Consider the following 21,319-nt stretch of genomic DNA (forward strand, 5'->3'; position numbering starts at 1 on the left):
GTTTTAAAAGCACAAAATAGTTTTTGAAGTCTATTGAACATGAATGGTTTCTGATATAACGCATAGAAGTTTAGAGGGGGAAAAAAATTCAAAAGAATCGCAAAATGCGGGAAAATATTAAATAGAGGAACTGCTAATTGCAGCGTACTAGTGCTTGTTATGCCTATTTGAAATTCCAAAATATTTTAACATTCATTAACTTTTATTTTTAAAAGCATTAAAATATATTTTCATAAAAAGTTATTTACAATAATAATTGTTCAAAAGTACAGTTAATAATATTTAACAATTCACCAAAGATTTTGTATGTATGTATGTATGTATATATATGGGTTTAGATGAATATAAATGTGTATTCACTGTTATAAAAAACAAAAAGTTGAAGAAGGCATGAAGGGCAGTTAAAAAAAAGACAAAGACGAATATCAAGATTAGAACGAATTTAGCTTTTCTTTTTTTAATTTTTGTTTTTCTTTACTAGTTTCAAAAGCTGATTTTTTCCATTTTACTATGCTGGGGAGCGTCCCAAATTTCGCAGATCTCGTAAATCGAGATTTCTCTGAGGAGGATTTATGGTTTTCAGTTCATATGTTGGAAGACTCATGAAAGGAAACACCTAGAAAAGAATAATATTTATATCATTCATAATATCAAAACACAAAAAAAATTAAAGTGCTTTTTTAAAAATTGGTAATTATTACAACAGCAATTAATTAATCACTGTTTTCTTAATTATGGGTTAAATAAGATGAAATACTGAATAATTGTATTTATAGTAAAATTATTAAAATAAAGTCAAAGAAAGGATCTGCAAGATTTGTTTGAATGATGAAAACATAATATAGATAGATTTTATTCAATATTAAAATTGAAATTTATGTGATATTGTATAAGATTTAGTTATATTAATTATATTTACAAAATATACAGGGTGACAGAAGAACCAGTGGATGAAACTCCTTTATACTTTCTAGATTACGAAGAAGTGGTTTTGGCAATTTAAAAAAGTTCAGGTATTCGAAGATTAAAGGAATATGGCGCTGCGAGCGGGAAAAAATTATGGCAGGGTTAACCGTCGAATGAGTACGATTGGACAGTAACGTAGATTTCACTGACTTCTGATTGGTGGATGGTATCGTTTTACGGCCGTATTCGCGTCGAAAGTTGAACACTGCTCAACTCGCTTTTATGCTGGTTTAATTACGACCTGCTCAGGCGTAAAATATCATGGTCACGTGATTAAAGCTTTTATGGCGAGGGTTTTTACGCTAGTGGAGTCTCGGCCTAAACCATAACTTACTCAAGGCATACGAACTATAATCGATAGATTTTATTTTGTTCCTTGCATTAATGCGCTATATGAAAGTGGTTTAGATCGGAATCTTTAGTGAGCTATTAAAGATGATGAAATGAAGACTAATCAATATGTTAGCTGCTGTGCAGGATATAAAAAAAAAAAGCTAATACTCGTAGCATTATATTTTTATCGTTAAGTAGTAAAATTATTTTTATTGCCAAAACCTCTTCCTCGTGAAAGAGTAGACTATATTTTCCAGAAGATGGAAAATACAAAGTATGACAGCATCTCGCCCGCTGTTTCTCTCTACAGGTCGCTCTGAGTAGCGATACTTTAATTTGCATTACTCTGATTTCGTAAAAATTAGTATAAACACTTACAAAATGTAAATATATACTGTATATTGTATATGATTAACTTAAGAGTGAAGAAAATTTTAGAGATGAATATATTCTAGAATCAATTTGCTTATTTTAACGGCGATTTTAAAATGGTTTTGCATATTTTAAACGTGTTTGTATTCCATATTTTTGATATTAAATTGAAATCTAACGATTCTAATAATTGAGAAAATTCAAAGTTGAGAAAAAAATTCTCAATGAATGCTGCAGAATTCATAACATTGTAGTATTCTAAAATTTGAAAGTAAATAAAAAACACATTATAATTTATCGAAAGTGTAAATGGATGTTTTTTAAATCGAAAAGAATATCAAAATATATTTATCAGATATTTGTGCAGCGAAAAATAAATCTTTTTATCTTTACAATAATCTAAAAATAGGATATGTTCATATGTCTTCAATTGATAATCAGGCAGTTTATGTTACTTCGAGTAGATCGCTAACAGGATTATATGGTATCGAGTTTTAAATGAAATTGGTAATTAAATTCAATAAAATGTCAATTAGTTTCACCTCACCTCTTTCTCATTTGAAATAAGATTAATCTTTGGTAGTGGAATATATTCCTGTTTGGGTTGATAATATTTTTCCAAAATATGTTTCGGTAATTTGAAATCAAAGAAATCATCTTCATATATTTTCTTTTTGTCAACTTCAATTTCTTTGATGATTTTACCAGCAGCTACAGCTCTCTTCTGCTTCCCTAATAACATCCACAGAAAGCTAATGACATTTAGCGTGGCCTTCCAGAGTCTTGACATTCCACCATTTAAAACCTAAAATTGATAAAGATTCCATTAACCTGTTTCAAATCAAAGAGTTAAGGATAATATATACCAACTCTTAGCGTCATAGGTGTTCCACATCTTTTGATTTCTTCAGGAATGACATAGCGAGAAGTTGCAAGGTAAGAGCGATCCAAATTCCATGGATGTTTGTCTCCAAATGTTCCTAGAAACCTTCCGTTGAGGGTCCATAGTCGAACACAGCAATCGGTACTTCCAGTGATGATATATTTATAATTTTCTACGAATTCTATACAGTTAACGGTAACTGTATGACCTCTGAATCGGTTTAGCAGTACAGGCGGTTTCCCCAGCAGATAATAATCGTGTTCTGGTTCTTCGGGCAAAACTTTCTTCTTACATATAAGGAAACCGGGAAGAATTCTGGTATATGTGAAGGATGTTAACTCTTTTTCTAAATTTCCAGTGTTCAAACCATTGTAAAAATTGGCTAAATACCATACTGAGATGTAACCACTAGTATCACCTAAAAACATTATACAATGATTTATTTTTTATAAAATTAATTTATTGTGTATTATTAGAGAGGTTGAGGCGCACGTATTTAGCCCAAAACGTGTACGGGTAACGGGTGAGCGCCGCCATCTGGCAGTTCTGGACCGTCGATAATGGCGTTTGTTACGTGTAGCTTGGTGAGTACACGATCGGCTTAAACGTCTTCATTTTTTTGTGTTTGGGGTTAAAATTATGATTTATTTTGCTTCCGCCATTTTTTTCAACTTATTTCCCGTGAGTCAATGCGCGATGTTCACTGAGCCACGTGATGTTATGAACGTGTGCCTCAACGATTTTTACTTGGACTTGAAACGTGTAACGTGTACTTCTGCTATCCATACACGTTTAACGTTTGAACTTGTGCCTCAACCTCTCTATTATCTTTATATAGTTTTTAAAAAATTTATATTTATACAAAAATGACGGAAGATAGTTTTGAAATGTATAGAAATTCAGTATATACTTCGTATTAGAAATTAATTTATAAAGTTTCTAATAAACTAGCAAAGCTTATAGATGAAAAGAAAAAACTATTTTACTTTATTTACAAATTCAATAGTTTAACATATTAATTAAAATTTAATTTAGAAAAGATTGCTGCAATTAATCTAAAAGATTTTTTTACTGTTTTTGCCCTGTGGGCACTAAGTGACTCATCGTTGGTTCGGCAGACCCAAAATGGGGCGACCGGATGGTGAAGAAGGACCACTCCAAAAAGAGCGGTAGGCTACACTTTAACTGCCTCAGTCATCCGACCGCTAAAAAATATGCTTATACAAAAATGTAATAAATCAAAAATTTATTTTTTTTAAAAAGTTTTTTAAAATGTTGCAAGTTGAGGCACCATCACCATATACATCACAATAATGCATTTATACACACACGTCTGAAATACTACGAGGGCTGTTCAAAAAGTATCGGACCTTTGGTCGGCAAAAATACATTTATTGATTTTGAAGTACAAAACCCTATCCCCTTCAAAGTAGTCTCCTTGGTAGTGTATACACTTCTCCCAGCGTTCCTGCCATTGCTGGAAACACTGCTGGAACGCATCTTTTGGAATGGCCATCAGCCGGTCCGTCGCGTTCCGCACGATGTCTTCTCTCGACTAAAATCGGGTTCCTTTTAGCGGCATTTTCAGATTAGGAAATAGCCAAAAGTCACACGAGTCATGTGGCGAGAGTACAGAGCGTGACGAACCACAGGAGTGTTATGTTTGGCGACGAAAGCCCGAATCAAATGCGCAGAATGGCGGATGCGTTATCACGATGGAGCTCTTCGTAGTACTCCTTTGCAATGGTTTGGCCTTGTGGTGCGTACTCACGATACACCACCCGACGAGAGTCGAAAAAACTGTCAGAATGATCTTGATATTGCTGCGGACCTGCCGCGCTTTTTATGGCCTCGAGGATCGTCCCCGAAAGCCTGCTGAATCTTGCGAATGATTTACGCTTGGGTATCGCCAAGGTTTTTGGCAAAATTTGATGTAATATCGCTGCTCACGTTCAGTCATTTTCCAACTTAGTGGAATCCGACGAGAGCTCACTACATGTCCTCACTCATAGGCCGACTGCCAACGACTGACGCTTCCTGCAGGCGGGAAAAAATTCAGGGCTGTGCATGACTGTCCCCTCCACAACTCCACCGAAAGAGGCCTCCCGCGCATCATTGGTTTACGCGGAAAAAATAAAAGTCCGATACTTTTTGAACAGACCTCGTATTTGCAAATATGATGACCAAAAATACAAATTAATCAGTACTGTTTTCGACATTAGGGTGAGGGTGGTTTCACTTCAAACATATACTTCACTACAATGTATTTATATACATACACCTAAAATATCCATGATATTACTGAGTAAATTTTGCATTTATGTTAATTTAGTTATGTTTATCAGGTTCGGGCTAGGAAGGTTAATATCACCTTAATTTTGTGTTCATATGCATCTGCATTAAACATAATAATAAGAATAAGAATAATTTTACGCATGAAACACTTAGGAGTTACAAAGTTAGTTATTTTAATAATTAAATATAAAAATATTGTGAATTTATAACTAAAAGAGAAAATAAAATTAAGCAAAACTTTCAATTACATATAGGCCTATTTGCAGTTCGCACTGATTCTGTAAAATATATTTGAACTGGCAAAGTTCAAATATATTTTACAGAATCAGTTAAAGAAAATCAGTTTTCCAATTAAATTAATATTTTAAGATTGTGGAAGATATTTACTCATTAATTTATATTACATTATAAAAAAAACTTATAGTACAAATAGAAAATAATTAATTCTCAAAACAAAAATAATTAAATTAATGATAAAATTCGTACCTGTCAGTAAATATGTATTCTTACTATTCGTTTTCATGCATGCAATAGCATCCTTTCTTAATACTGCTCCAAAGAATCTCACGAGAAGTGTGTATTCCGCATCAATCGCCCATCCTCTTATGTATCCATCTTTTCCAGTGGCTAAAAGATTAACAATTCACGAAGCTGGTAGGCGTGTTTGTAGAAATAACATATCATCTATAGAAGCATAAGGCTTCTTTGGTATGTTAAGAGTTTTAGGCACTTCCGAAAAACTAGATCGATTTCTCTTAATCATCCTTAGTTCTTGTTCAGTTAATCTTTCTATATCATCCAACTTTCTATCATCGTGAAGTATATGCTTCATATAACCTATTTCTATACTCCATAATACGATTTCACCATCGTAAGAGCTAGTCGCCACGATATTCCTTTTATTAACTACTAAGTTGGAGATGTCTTCTTTATGAACAATTTGCCATATTCTTCTCTTAGGTTCGTATTCACTATCATGAAACACTGTAACTCGTTTATCTTTGCCTACTAAGAATATCTTATTATCAGAGACGACAATTTTAGTTATTTAGTACTTAATTTAGGTCTTTAGTACTTAATTTTACTAATAATTCTCCATTGCAGAAATTCCATGTCTTCATACAACCGAAACTGGTACCAGTTATCAACCTTTTCTTGCTTCCATCTAATGTAATTGCTGTAATAACATCGCCATCTTTAATCATTTCTTTGTGACTGGTTCAAATTGTAATATTTTAGCACCATTTTTTAACTTCCAAATTTTTATATATTTATCGCAACCACTGATAATGTATTTGTATTTGTCACTGAAGAGTACATCTAAAATTCTATTTGGGTGACTTTTTATCTCTTTAGAATATTGTGTATGTCTAGATTTAAAAATCTCCAAATTATCGCTACCAATAATGATAGTAGTAGAATTTGGATTATAAAAGGCTGAAGTCAGTCTGAATTGCCCGGTATCCAAGTTTAAAGTTGCAAGAGATTTGTCGAGAGTCTTGAAATTTCCATCAATTCTCAGTACTGCTTTTTGTCTTTCTATATCCCAAACAAAAATATATTTGCACATACTGATGCTGAAAGCAAGATATCTTTTACTATCCATGAACACTTTCATAACTGGAGATGCATGGCCTAAAAGTATAGCAGAGGCTTTATTTGTAACGTAGGGATTCCATATTCGGACTGAGTAATCCATTCCCCAGTTACGATCAAATTTTGAATATAATAATCAAAACATAATATTCCTCTTCTGACTTTAAATCTATGATCAACATTCTTGGTTATGGGATGGATGCAAAGAGATACATTGCTACTAGCAGCACATGATATGATAGAATTAATACGTTCAACATATTTTACCTGTCCTATCCAATTATCATATCTGAATTCGAACCTATTTAATTTTATGCTTATTATTTTTCTGTTTATTATTTCTTTTACATGAATGACAGACGAGAGATCATAGAGAGTATTCACTCCAAAAGGAGAGCCAATTTCACATTCCGTAAAGTTAAAATAACAAACATCTCCATGGTCATTTCCTATAGATAGATATCCGTGTTTAAAATCTTCCGGATCGATGGCGTAATCCATGCAACTGATATCATAATAAAAGCCAATTATTTCATATTTTTTCGTGAAGAAAAAAGGATGGCAGACGTAGAAACGGATATATCTCAAATTAGTCGAAATGACTAACATTTTTGCGTTCATCATGAAAATCATGGCGTTAACACAAACTGAATTATATATCTGACCAAGGGCATCCAGTCGAGTGATCCGACGTAAATCAGCAGATAGAAAATCTAAAATACCTTTTTCGGATACAATTATGTATTGATCATCTTCAGTTAAGCAAGATTTCCCTTGAATATGATTTTCATAGTATATAATCTCTTTAATACTATCATTTCTGGGAAGATTCATGCTCCTATAGTCGCTTACGAATTCCAATTCGTCTCCTTCAGTAGTTTTTATCGTTTTAGTATCTTCCTTGAAGGGCCAATGAAGTCCAAAAGACTGAATCATATCTTTGTTGAAAGAGTCTTTCTTAATGTAAGCTATAAATTGTCTCCAAGTTATTTCTTGTTTGCAATATATGTCCACTTTATCGAAAAGACTTCTTATTTCATCTTCCTTAGTTGGTTTTGAAATGACATTTTCTATCAGACCTTTGAAAGTGTCAAGGTCGATCTTTTTATCTTCGACTATATCATCTGAGAAAGAGAAATAATATCTCTTTCATTTTTTCTAGATGGGATTTTCTTAACAAATTCTCTATTCTTTCTGGTGAACTTTCCATTTTAAACATTCTTTTAACACACCGTCAAAACTGAAAATACAAAACAAAATTATAGAATTTCTTTAAAAGAATAGAACGTCATCAAACGGATATTTTAAAAACTATTCTTCGCTTCTAATTGATCGTTTCATATTTTAATTCGAAAACGTTATTTTTTCAAAATATATTATATACATTAAAAATTCTATTTCATAAATACAAAATATCTCAATCATTTAATNGAATACAACTCTACTTATATTCTGTTATTGTTTAAATTGATTAAACATATTTTAAGAATATTTAAATACGTTTTATTTACAACTAATTTATAAGCTTGCTAAATTATTATTATTTTATCATCTATGAAATACAAATAGCAGATACAAATCGTAGAACCATAAGAGGCTAACTCTATATTTGGCATGTTTTCAATAATAGTTTTTTAAGAGCGCGAACACAGTACGATTTTCTTGGAAAGTCTCGCAGCCGACGCTTGTACTGTACACTAAAAGCTATACTCTAATTCAATTGCAACCGATGAAGATCGAAGGCGATTCAAAATTAACTAATCAGAATCAGCATATTCTATATGCGTACGTAACAATATATCTTCGCCTAGTTTCAGTGATCTTTGCAGTTAAAAAAGAAATGGAAAACAAACGGTAATTTGGAATTTTTCCTTAGACACAAGTCTGAAGTTTTACAGAAGTTAATTTAATAATAAAATATTATTAAATTTAATAATAAAATATTATTAAATTAACGTAGGGCCTATTTTGTTAATTTGTGTTGCTTCAAATATAAACATATATGAAGGTTATCTTGATGTAAACAATGTTGCAATCCTTAATAGACTATCTTTACTTAGTAAATGTTTCTAAACAGTTATTGAAGACTCTTACATTAATCGCTTAGAGCATTTTGCCATGTAATAGAATCTGCATTTAAGGGGCTGTCCATAAATGACGTCCGCACTGAAGGGAAGAAGGAAGTTATGACAAGTGGCCAGTGCTTCGAAGCACCAAACTTAACTTTACCAAAGAAAAACTGTTAAGAAAAATTTTGACTGACATAAGTTTTTACTTGGTGCAATTTATTTACATCGCAGATGTTTTTCTTTAGATTATTATATTTATAAAAAAAAAAAAGAGTTTATATTTCTAGAGTCGGCAACTTCGAAGGTAACGAATTCCGAACACAGTGTGGAAAAAACACCAACTTGAAAAACTGATGGGCAAAATAAAACCTCAAACAAACTTGGAAACATTTTTCCTTTCTTTGATCATTATGATGGTGATAATACAGCCAGATGCTTGAAGCGGCTAAGTCGACAGACTACGCTCTGGAGCCCCAGGATCAAATCCCAAGAAGTTTCATGAACGCTCCGTTTCGTATATATCAGGTCATTTCGTATATATTCCGTCTTTCACACCCTACCGTCCTATAAATGAGTCTGGCAGAACCCACAATAAGTATGATTAAAACATCTCCTTTTAGTATTTAGAGGCAGAAAAATAGCAAAATGCGGAAGAGCGCAAACTGGCAGAAATGAAAATAATTCGGATTGCAATTAGGGGTGACAACGAGGTAAAAGGGACAAGCTAACTGACAGCTTCTCGTTCACTTTTCAGGACATTTAGAACAGTCTTTAAAAAATAACTGAAATTTCGAATAGGCGAAATTCCGAATTCCGGCCATCTTTACATATTTCTTATAAATTAACGGTAGCGATACCAGATTTAGGAAATTGTTCTTATATCTAGGTAATTAAAAAGGGGAGAAGGGATATTTTTGTACATTTTTAGCAAATCTAGGAAAATTTTAAAAAGAATGAATCTCAATTTTTGGCAAATTTTGTTTAAACTTATTCATGATCAATTAGACATTTTAAATTTTAATTTTAACAATTACATCTGGTGAAAAGATGTGGTTTCAATTACTTTTCCGACTCTCATGTATACATAACAAGGGAAAGTGCCGTACTTTTAAAAAATATTGAGGTTTGTAAATGTTGTAACTTCTCGCAAATTTTGTTGAATGCTACATGCAAACTAATTGCCAATGTTAACTTATTTTAATAATGATTCTATTTATGTAGTGTGTGTTGATTAATAAAGTTTAATGTAAAAAATATACCTATATTAATATTAACCATATAATATGAGCGAGTTTTTCTTAAGATACTTTGAAATAATTCATAAAAATAAATAATTCTTAATGGAAAAAATTGACTTTCTTTTTGAATATCAAATTGCCCAAAACTTTATGCATAATGTCTGGTCAGTTTAATAAATTAATCCATATTTATCGAGTTGCGTGGCCGTTTTATTCATTATTTATAATGGCCGGGCAATAATGACCTATTAATCACTTGACTCATAACATATATAGTTCATAAAGTGATAAAACTTTTAAGGAGAGTTGAATTTTATTGAAGTCCAAAGACGAGAGGGGTTACGTAACCTGGGACAATAGGGAAGGGGGAATAAAAATTTCAAGATAAATGCGGACGTAATTTACGGACAATCCCTAACGTATTTGTGAATTTGATTTAAAAAAAGTTTTAAAAGCACAAAATAGTTTTTGAAGTCTATTGAACATGAATGGTTTCTGATATAACGCATAGAAGTTTAGAGGGGGAAAAAAATTCAAAAGAATCGCAAAATGCGGGAAAATATTAAATAGAGGAACTGCTAATTGCAGCGTACTAGTGCTTGTTATGCCTATTTGAAATTCCAAAATATTTTAACATTCATTAACTTTTATTTTTAAAAGCATTAAAATATATTTTCATAAAAAGTTATTTACAATAATAATTGTTCAAAAGTACAGTTAATAATATTTAACAATTCACCAAAGATTTTGTATGTATGTATGTATGTATATATATGGGTTTAGATGAATATAAATGTGTATTCACTGTTATAAAAAACAAAAAGTTGAAGAAGGCATGAAGGGCAGTTAAAAAAAAGACAAAGACGAATATCAAGATTAGAACGAATTTAGCTTTTCTTTTTTTAATTTTTGTTTTTCTTTACTAGTTTCAAAAGCTGATTTTTTCCATTTTACTATGCTGGGGAGCGTCCCAAATTTCGCAGATCTCGTAAATCGAGATTTCTCTGAGGAGGATTTATGGTTTTCAGTTCATATGTTGGAAGACTCATGAAAGGAAACACCTAGAAAAGAATAATATTTATATCATTCATAATATCAAAACACAAAAAAAATTAAAGTGCTTTTTTAAAAATTGGTAATTATTACAACAGCAATTAATTAATCACTGTATTCTTAATTATGGGTTAAATAAGATGAAATACTGAATAATTGTATTTATAGTAAAATTATTAAAATAAAGTCAAAGAAAGGATCTGCAAGATTTGTTTGAATGATGAAAACATAATATAGATAGATTTTATTCAATATTAAAATTGAAATTTATGTGATATTGTATAAGATTTAGTTATATTAATTATATTTACAAAATATACAGGGTGACAGAAGAACCAGTGGATGAAACTCCTTTATACTTTCTAGATTACGAAGAAGTGGTTTTGGCAATTTAAAAAAGTTCAGGTATTCGAAGATTAAAGGAATATGGCGCTGCGAGCGGGAAAAAATTATGGCAGGGTTAACCGTCGAATGAGTACGATTGGACAGTAACGTAGATTTCACTGACTTCTGATTGGTGGATGGTATCGTTTTACGGCCGTATTCGCGTCGAAAGTTGAACACTGCTCAACTCGCTTTTATGCTGGTTTAATTACGACCTGCTCAGGCGTAAAATATCATGGTCACGTGATTAAAGCTTTTATGTTGGACGGACCTTTGATTCGGGGATTTTCTACAATTAACTCTTTCTATTCTAAAATATAAACGTGATTAAAGCTTTTATGGCGAGGGTTTTTACGCTAGTGGAGTCTCGGCCTAAACCATAACTTACTCAAGGCATACGAACTATAATCGATAGATTTTATTTTGTTCCTTGCATTAATGCGCTATATGAAAGTGGTTTAGATCGGAATCTTTAGTGAGCTATTAAAGATGATGAAATGAAGACTAATCAATATGTTAGCTGCTGTGCAGGATATAAAAAAAAAAAGCTAATACTCGTAGCATCATATTTTTATCGTTAAGTAGTAAAATTATTTTTATTGCCAAAACCTCTTCCTCGTGAAAGAGTAGACTATATTTTCCAGAAGATGGAAAATACAAAGTATGACAGCATCTCGCCCGCTGTTTCTCTCTACAGGTCGCTCTGAGTAGCGATACTTTAATTTGCATTACTCTGATTTCGTAAAAATTAGTATAAACACTTACAAAATGTAAATATATACTGTATATTGTATATGATTAACTTAAAAGGAAAAAAAATTTAAAAAATGAATATATTCTAGAATCAATTTGCTTATTTTAACGGCGATTTTAAAATGGTTTTGCATATTTTAAACGTGTTTGTATTCCATATTTTTGATATTAAATTGAAATCTAACGATTCTAATAATTGAGAAAATTCAAAGTTGAGAAAAAAATTCTCAATGAATGCTGCAGAATTCATAACATTGTAGTATTCTAAAATTTGAAAGTAAATAAAAAACACATTATAATTTATCGAAAGTGTAAATGGATGTTTTTTAAATCGAAAAGAATATCAAAATATATTTATCAGATATTTGTGCAGCGAAAAATAAATCTTTTTATCTTTACAATAATCTAAAAATAGGATATGTTCATATGTCTTCAATTGATAATCAGGCAGTTTATGTTACTTCGAGTAGATCGCTAACAGGATTATATGGTATCGAGTTTTAAATGAAATTGGTAATTAAATTCAATAAAATGTCAATTAGTTTCACCTCACCTCTTTCTCATTTGAAATAAGATTAATCTTTGGTAGTGGAATATATTCCTGTTTGGGTTGATAATATTTTTCCAAAATATGTTTCGGTAATTTGAAATCAAAGAAATCATCTTCATATATTTTCTTTTTGTCAACTTCAATTTCTTTGATGATTTTACCAGCAGCTACAGCTCTCTTCTGCTTCCCTAATAACATCCACAGAAAGCTAATGACATTTAGCGTGGCCTTCCAGAGTCTTGACATTCCACCATTTAAAACCTAAAATTGATAAAGATTCCATTAACCTGTTTCAAATCAAAGAGTTAAGGATAATATATACCAACTCTTAGCGTCATAGGTGTTCCACATCTTTTGATTTCTTCAGGAATGACATAGCGAGAAGTTGCAAGGTAAGAGCGATCCAAATTCCATGGATGTTTGTCTCCAAATGTTCCTAGAAACCTTCCGTTGAGGGTCCATAGTCGAACACAGCAATCGGTACTTCCAGTGATGATATATTTATAATTTTCTACGAATTCTATACAGTTAACGGTAACTGTATGACCTCTGAATCGGTTTAGCAGTACAGGCGGTTTCCCCAGCAGATAATAATCATGTTCTGGTTCTTCGGGCAAAACTTTCTTCTTACACATAAGGAAACCGGGAAGAATTCTGGTATATGTGAAGGATGTTAACTCTTTTTCTAAATTTCCAGTGTTCAAACCATTGTAAAAATTGGCTAAATACCATACTGAGATGTAACCACTAGTATCACCTAAAAACATTATACAATGATTTATTTTTTATAAAATTAATTTATTGTGTATTATTATCTTTACGTAGTTTTTAAAAATTTATATTTATACAAAAATGACGGAAGATAGTTTTGAAATGTATAGAAATTCAGTATATACTTCGTATTAGAAATTCAGTATATACTTCGTATTAGAAATTCAGTATATACTTCGTATTAGAAATTCAGTATATACTTCGTATTAGAAATTCAGTATATACTTCGTATTAGAAATTCAGTATATACTTCGTATTAGAAATTCAGTATATACTTCGTATTAGAAATTCAGTATATACTTCGTATTAGAAATTCAGTATATACTTCGTATTAGAAATTCAGTATATACTTCGTATTAGAAATTCAGTATATACTTCGTATTAGAAATTCAGTATATACTTCGTATTAGAAATTCAGTATATACTTCGTATTAGAAATTCAGTATATACTTCGTATTAGAAATTCAGTATATACTTCGTATTAGAAATTCAGTATATACTTCGTATTAGAAATTCAGTATATACTTCGTATTAGAAATTCAGTATATACTTCGTATTAGAAATTCAGTATATACTTCGTATTAGAAATTCAGTATATACTTCGTATTAGAAATTCAGTATATACTTCGTATTAGAAATTCAGTATATACTTCGTATTAGAAATTCAGTATATACTTCGTATTAGAAATTCAGTATATACTTCGTATTAGAAATTCAGTATATACTTCGTATTAGAAATTCAGTATATACTTCGTATTAGAAATTCAGTATATACTTCGTATTAGAAATTCAGTATATACTTCGTATTAGAAATTCAGTATATACTTCGTATTAGAAATTCAGTATATACTTCGTATTAGAAATTCAGTATATACTTCGTATTAGAAATTCAGTATATACTTCGTATTAGAAATTCAGTATATACTTCGTATTAGAAATTCAGTATATACTTCGTATTAGAAATTCAGTATATACTTCGTATTAGAAATTCAGTATATACTTCGTATTAGAAATTCAGTATATACTTCGTATTAGAAATTCAGTATATACTTCGTATTAGAAATTCAGTATATACTTCGTATTAGAAATTCAGTATATACTTCGTATTAGAAATTCAGTATATACTTCGTATTAGAAATTCAGTATATACTTCGTATTAGAAATTCAGTATATACTTCGTATTAGAAATTCAGTATATACTTCGTATTAGAAATTCAGTATATACTTCGTATTAGAAATTCAGTATATACTTCGTATTAGAAATTCAGTATATACTTCGTATTAGAAATTCAGTATATACTTCGTATTAGAAATTCAGTATATACTTCGTATTAGAAATTCAGTATATACTTCGTATTAGAAATTCAGTATATACTTCGTATTAGAAATTCAGTATATACTTCGTATTAGAAATTCAGTATATACTTCGTATTAGAAATTCAGTATATACTTCGTATTAGAAATTCAGTATATACTTCGTATTAGAAATTCAGTATATACTTCGTATTAGAAATTCAGTATATACTTCGTATTAGAAATTCAGTATATACTTCGTATTAGAAATTCAGTATATACTTCGTATTAGAAATTCAGTATATACTTCGTATTAGAAATTCAGTATATACTTCGTATTAGAAATTCAGTATATACTTCGTATTAGAAATTCAGTATATACTTCGTATTAGAAATTCAGTATATACTTCGTATTAGAAATTCAGTATATACTTCGTATTAGAAATTCAGTATATACTTCGTATTAGAAATTCAGTATATACTTCGTATTAGAAATTCAGTATATACTTCGTATTAGAAATTCAGTATATACTTCGTATTAGAAATTCAGTATATACTTCGTATTAGAAATTCAGTATATACTTCGTATTAGAAATTCAGTATATACTTCGTATTAGAAATTCAGTATATACTTCGTATTAGAAATTCAGTATATACTTCGTATTAGAAATTCAGTATATACTTCGTATTAGAAATTCAGTATATACTTCGTATTAGAAATTCAGTATATACTTCGTATTAGAAATTCAGTATATACTTCGTATTAGAAATTCAGTATATACTTCGTATTAGAAATTCAGTATATACTTCGTATTAGAAATTCAGTATATACTTCGTATTAGAAATTCAGTATATACTTCGTATTAGAAATTCAGTATATACTTCGTATTAGAAATTCAGTATATACTTCGTATTAGAAATTCAGTATATACTTCGTATTAGAAATTCAGTATATACTTCGTATTAGAAATTCAGTATATACTTCGTATTAGAAATTCAGTATATACTTCGTATTAGAAATTCAGTATATACTTCGTATTAGAAATTCAGTATATACTTCGTATTAGAAATTCAGTATATACTTCGTATTAGAAATTCAGTATATACTTCGTATTAGAAATTCAGTATATACTTCGTATTAGAAATTCAGTATATACTTCGTATTAGAAATTCAGTATATACTTCGTATTAGAAATTCAGTATATACTTCGTATTAGAAATTCAGTATATACTTCGTATTAGAAATTCAGTATATACTTCGTATTAGAAATTCAGTATATACTTCGTATTAGAAATTCAGTATATACTTCGTATTAGAAATTCAGTATATACTTCGTATTAGAAATTCAGTATATACTTCGTATTAGAAATTCAGTATATACTTCGTATTAGAAATTCAGTATATACTTCGTATTAGAAATTCAGTATATACTTCGTATTAGAAATTCAGTATATACTTCGTATTAGAAATTCAGTATATACTTCGTATTAGAAATTCAGTATATACTTCGTATTAGAAATTCAGTATATACTTCGTATTAGAAATTCAGTATATACTTCGTATTAGAAATTCAGTATATACTTCGTATTAGAAATTCAGTATATACTTCGTATTAGAAATTCAGTATATACTTCGTATTAGAAATTCAGTATATACTTCGTATTAGAAATTCAGTATATACTTCGTATTAGAAATTCAGTATATACTTCGTATTAGAAATTCAGTATATACTTCGTATTAGAAATTCAGTATATACTTCGTATTAGAAATTCAGTATATACTTCGTATTAGAAATTCAGTATATACTTCGTATTAGAAATTCAGTATATACTTCGTATTAGAAATTCAGTATATACTTCGTATTAGAAATTCAGTATATACTTCGTATTAGAAATTCAGTATATACTTCGTATTAGAAATTCAGTATATACTTCGTATTAGAAATTCAGTATATACTTCGTATTAGAAATTCAGTATATACTTCGTATTAGAAATTCAGTATATACTTCGTATTAGAAATTCAGTATATACTTCGTATTAGAAATTCAGTATATACTTCGTATTAGAAATTCAGTATATACTTCGTATTAGAAATTCAGTATATACTTCGTATTAGAAATTCAGTATATACTTCGTATTAGAAATTCAGTATATACTTCGTATTAGAAATTCAGTATATACTTCGTATTAGAAATTCAGTATATACTTCGTATTAGAAATTCAGTATATACTTCGTATTAGAAATTCAGTATATACTTCGTATTAGAAATTCAGTATATACTTCGTATTAGAAATTCAGTATATACTTCGTATTAGAAATTCAGTATATACTTCGTATTAGAAATTCAGTATATACTTCGTATTAGAAATTCAGTATATACTTCGTATTAGAAATTCAGTATATACTTCGTATTAGAAATTCAGTATATACTTCGTATTAGAAATTCAGTATATACTTCGTATTAGAAATTCAGTATATACTTCGTATTAGAAATTCAGTATATACTTCGTATTAGAAATTCAGTATATACTTCGTATTAGAAATTCAGTATATACTTCGTATTAGAAATTCAGTATATACTTCGTATTAGAAATTCAGTATATACTTCGTATTAGAAATTCAGTATATACTTCGTATTAGAAATTCAGTATATACTTCGTATTAGAAATTCAGTATATACTTCGTATTAGAAATTCAGTATATACTTCGTATTAGAAATTCAGTATATACTTCGTATTAGAAATTCAGTATATACTTCGTATTAGANTTAATTAAAGTTTTCATATTTGTATTCATTTCAGATTTTTGTAAAACAATAAACAGAAAGCTTTTGACATAGGAAACAATTATAACAATTATATGATGTAAATGTTACTTAAAAGCATTTGTAGATGTCTAAGGAGTATCGAGATTACTCCGGACAAAAGGTTGGGTAAAAAATGTTACTTGAGAACCTTACAAAAGACAAATGACTTGGGTTGAAAGTAAGAAAATTTTTAATAATTGGCAATATAGCTACACTTTAGCTTATCACTATTAGGTACAAAATAAAAACCATGATCGTGTCAATTAGTAATTATTCCGTTTCACGGATATGATTATAAAGAAGAAGAAAAGTACATTCTACAGTCACTTCACAGAAGCAGCTCCCTCGTTGAAACTACTGTATGCGTCTGAACAAAAACTTCACCTTACATCCCAGAGTCCTCTCACAAATAGGTTCGGCCATGTGGTTTCGATGATGCAGATTGATTCCTTTCATGGCGAATTTCTGTCCCTTTGCCACGACCAATTCGTACTCCTTGCACACTCCAGCGTACCTCTGCCCGTCAAGCCCAAGTCCCGGTCAGCAAAAAGAGGTCCTTCCACACATGGGATGGCAATTTATATCTCCCGCCATTGTGCCACGTCACCCACCACACATGAAATCTTTCCATAAATTAAAATTTCCCTAAAATATTTTTATAAAATTTTCACGAATATAATTATTTTACATTCGATTCAAAAATTAATAATTGAAAATATTCAAAATTATCGTGAGAGACAATTAGACGGCCGAAAAGCCGAGTAGTAAACATGGCGGCCTACCGCACTGGGGAACCCGGGATCGAATATGGCCAGATCGAAAAACCTCAGGAATTTTTCGGGGTTAATCCGTTCGGTGTATCGGACCTCTTCTCGTACCACTCAGCTACCCGAGTCCACCTATTGTGAACCTGGCTATACCCTTAATGGGCTTGCAAAAAGACCTTCGTAGTATCCACAGAGTGGAGAGTAAAAAATTTAAACATTTGCCGTTAAACAGGCAGTCATTCTTTTTTGAAAGCAAAATCCCACGAATTTTTCGAATTTGTGTGTTCCGCTGTGTTCATCAACTTAGCCGATTTTTCAGAGGAATGACGTCGAGAGGAGTTAACTAACTGGCAGAATTAGACGGATAAGAAGTAACTGCAGAAAACTTACAGTCGGCTAAAAATGAGGCTGAGTTAGCTTAATTAATAAAGATGGCGTCATTTCAACAAGAATCTGCAAGAAACTTGCAGTTGGCTAGGTTGGGTGGACACGGCTCTAGTTAACGAGTGCGTATTTAATTTAAAAAATATAATCCAATATTCAAGTATGTGACTTACAATAATTTCAATCTAATGATTTTTACTGTTACCTTCTATTTTGAAGACGTATCAGTGTATAAAGGCATACCTAATGCTAAAATTTGCAAAAAAGGAATGGAAGAGTGTAGAGAAAATTCGTTTCGCCACATTCTTCCATTCATTTCTTTTCATATTACAATCAAATTTTTAATTTTATATTATTAAATAAAATGTAATTCATTTAATATTCTTATTTAATCGTGTTTCATGGTAAAGGAACGATTAAGTTCAGTCTTTTCAAAATAATCAAATTACAATAAAAAGCTGTTGCTTTGATATAAATCTAAATTTTCGGTAACACATTTCAATAAAAATTAATCAAAAAATGAAGTTTAACGTTTTAGTTTCAACTGCTTATTACAAGTAAGAGTAGAAAAGGGAGCTATTTCACGAAAGTAAGTCATAAGTTCCATTATATATATATTATTTAATAGAATTGAATTTGATAGTTAAAATTTTTCATAATATCACATAATAATAACATACACTTATCAAAAAATAAGTGATAACTTTACATTTTTTACCGAATTGCACGAATTAGATAAAAAGGATATAAAAGCATGTGAAAGACTAGCTTCTACGCACGATGCTGATATTTATGTAACGAGTTTGATGGCAGAATGTTTACATTTCAAACATTATATTTCAGAAATAATATTGAGTGAGGTATCAATACCTAATTTATATTTGAAAATTAAAAATAACTCTTTAGTTTCAACATTTTCAAATGTTGAAATTTGTTCCGTATTTATTTATGTTTTATGATAACGAATTGTTGTTATGATAACGAATTTGTGGAACGTTCTTTTTCTAAATTAAAATACGAAAAAAATAATTACCGAAGTACAATGTTGCAAGATAGGTTGAACTCAGTAGAGTAGCGTAGTGGGGGCGGCAAAATTTCACAATAAATAATAATAATATCTTGTAAGAATTTGAACCATTTTATTTCATATTTTCGGCCACCTACGATTCGGACCGATTGAAATGAGCACGGAACAGTGTTACCATCCGGACAGTCCGGGAATCGACTCGCCGTCCGGGGATATCGTGCGCTACCTGTCGACCTTTTTTTTTGCTTGTACGATTTATCCATATATATATATATATATCCACCTCTAATATCCAATAGAATTAGATCACTTGCGTTACTACTATTCAAGTATCCCTAGTCGCTAACTGTAACTGATTTAGAACCGGCATGCACTGCACATTATTCTTCGCATTACAAAATGACATACGCACGCGTCAGGAACTTCTGTTCGAACAAACCTCACCTGCCGTCCGGGTCAGCGATTTTAAAAAGGTGGCAATACTAGCACGGAATTTTTCATTACTTATTCTGTGACGAAACTGAATTTTAGTCTTTTAAATTGAGATACCTAAATAAGGGGGGACGAAATTTTCTTCCGCTCCGGGCGGCTGACACCCACGCTACGCCACTGGTTGAACTGTCTTTCAATCATAAATATTGAGTCTGATTTATTAAACAAATTAAATTTCAATGATTTAGTTAATGACTTTGCTGAAAAAAATACTTTAGATCGTTGTCCATTGTTAACTAAAGTTGATTCTAATTTCATTTCTTGATCACCCCTTCCTCCCTTCATCAAGTTTACATAGTGTTACAAAAAACTCGGTCCTTTAGGCCCCGAANAATGACATTTAGCGTGGCCTTCCAGAGTCTTGACATTCCACCATTTAAAACCTAAAATTGATAAAGATTCCATTAACCTGTTTCAAATCAAAGAGTTAAGGATAATATATACCAACTCTTAGCGTCATAGGTGTTCCACATCTTTTGATTTCTTCAGGAATGACATAGCGAGAAGTTGCAAGGTAAGAGCGATCCAAATTCCATGGATGTTTGTCTCCAAATGTTCCTAGAAACCTTCCGTTGAGGGTCCATAGTCGAACACAGCAATCGGTACTTCCAGTGATGATATATTTATAATTTTCTACGAATTCTATACAGTTAACGGTAACTGTATGACCTCTAAATCGGTTTAGCAGTACAGGCGGTTTACCCAGCAGATAATAATCATGTTCTGGTTCTTCGGGCAAAACTTTCTTCTTACACATAAGGAAACCGGGAAGAATTCTGGTATATGTGAAGGATGTTAACTCTTTTTCTAAATTTCCAGTGTTCAAACCATTGTAAAAATTGGCTAAATACCATACTGAGATGTAACCACTAGTATCACCTAAAAACATTATACAATGATTTATTTTTTATAAAATTAATTTATTGTGTATTATTAGAGAGGTTGAGGCGCACGTATTTAGCCCAAAACGTGTACGGGTAACGGGTGAGCGCCGCCATCTGGCAGTTCTGGACCGTCGATAATGGCGTTTGTTACGTGTAGCTTGGTGAGTACACGATCGGCTTAAACGTCTTCATTTTTTTGTGTTTGGGGTTAAAATTATGATTTATTTTGCTTCCGCCATTTTTTTCAACTTATTTCCCGTGAGTCAATGCGCGATGTTCACTGAGTCACGTGATGTTATGAACGTGTGCCTCAACGATTTTTACTTGGACTTGAAACGTGTAACGTGTACTTCTGCTACCCGTACACGTTTAACGTTTGAACTTGTGCCTCAACCTCTCTA

General features: G+C 30.8%; 1 protein-coding gene and 1 pseudogene across 1 annotated transcript; both read right to left on the reverse strand.

The window, feature by feature from the left end:
• Positions 1-357: 357 nt before the first annotated feature.
• On the reverse strand, positions 358-18,434 carry LOC111621736 (annotated as a pseudogene).
• On the reverse strand, positions 10,569-21,312 carry LOC111621737. The gene is made up of 5 exons (XM_023363963.1): positions 20,483-21,312; positions 20,339-20,417; positions 12,819-13,249; positions 12,496-12,753; positions 10,569-10,813 (listed from the first exon to the last, which is right to left on the reverse strand). Exons 1-5 carry the CDS (start codon positions 20,921-20,923, stop codon positions 10,706-10,708), a joined length of 1,317 nt encoding a protein of 438 aa, XP_023219731.1. The 5' UTR covers positions 20,924-21,312; the 3' UTR covers positions 10,569-10,705.
• Between the last annotated feature and the right edge of the window lie 7 nt (positions 21,313-21,319).

The sequence above is a fragment of the Centruroides sculpturatus genome, unplaced genomic scaffold, assembly GCF_000671375.1.
Source record: "Centruroides sculpturatus isolate CEXI.00-Female unplaced genomic scaffold, Cexi_2.0 scaffold21, whole genome shotgun sequence".
Classification (NCBI taxonomy): domain Eukaryota; kingdom Metazoa; phylum Arthropoda; class Arachnida; order Scorpiones; family Buthidae; genus Centruroides; species Centruroides sculpturatus.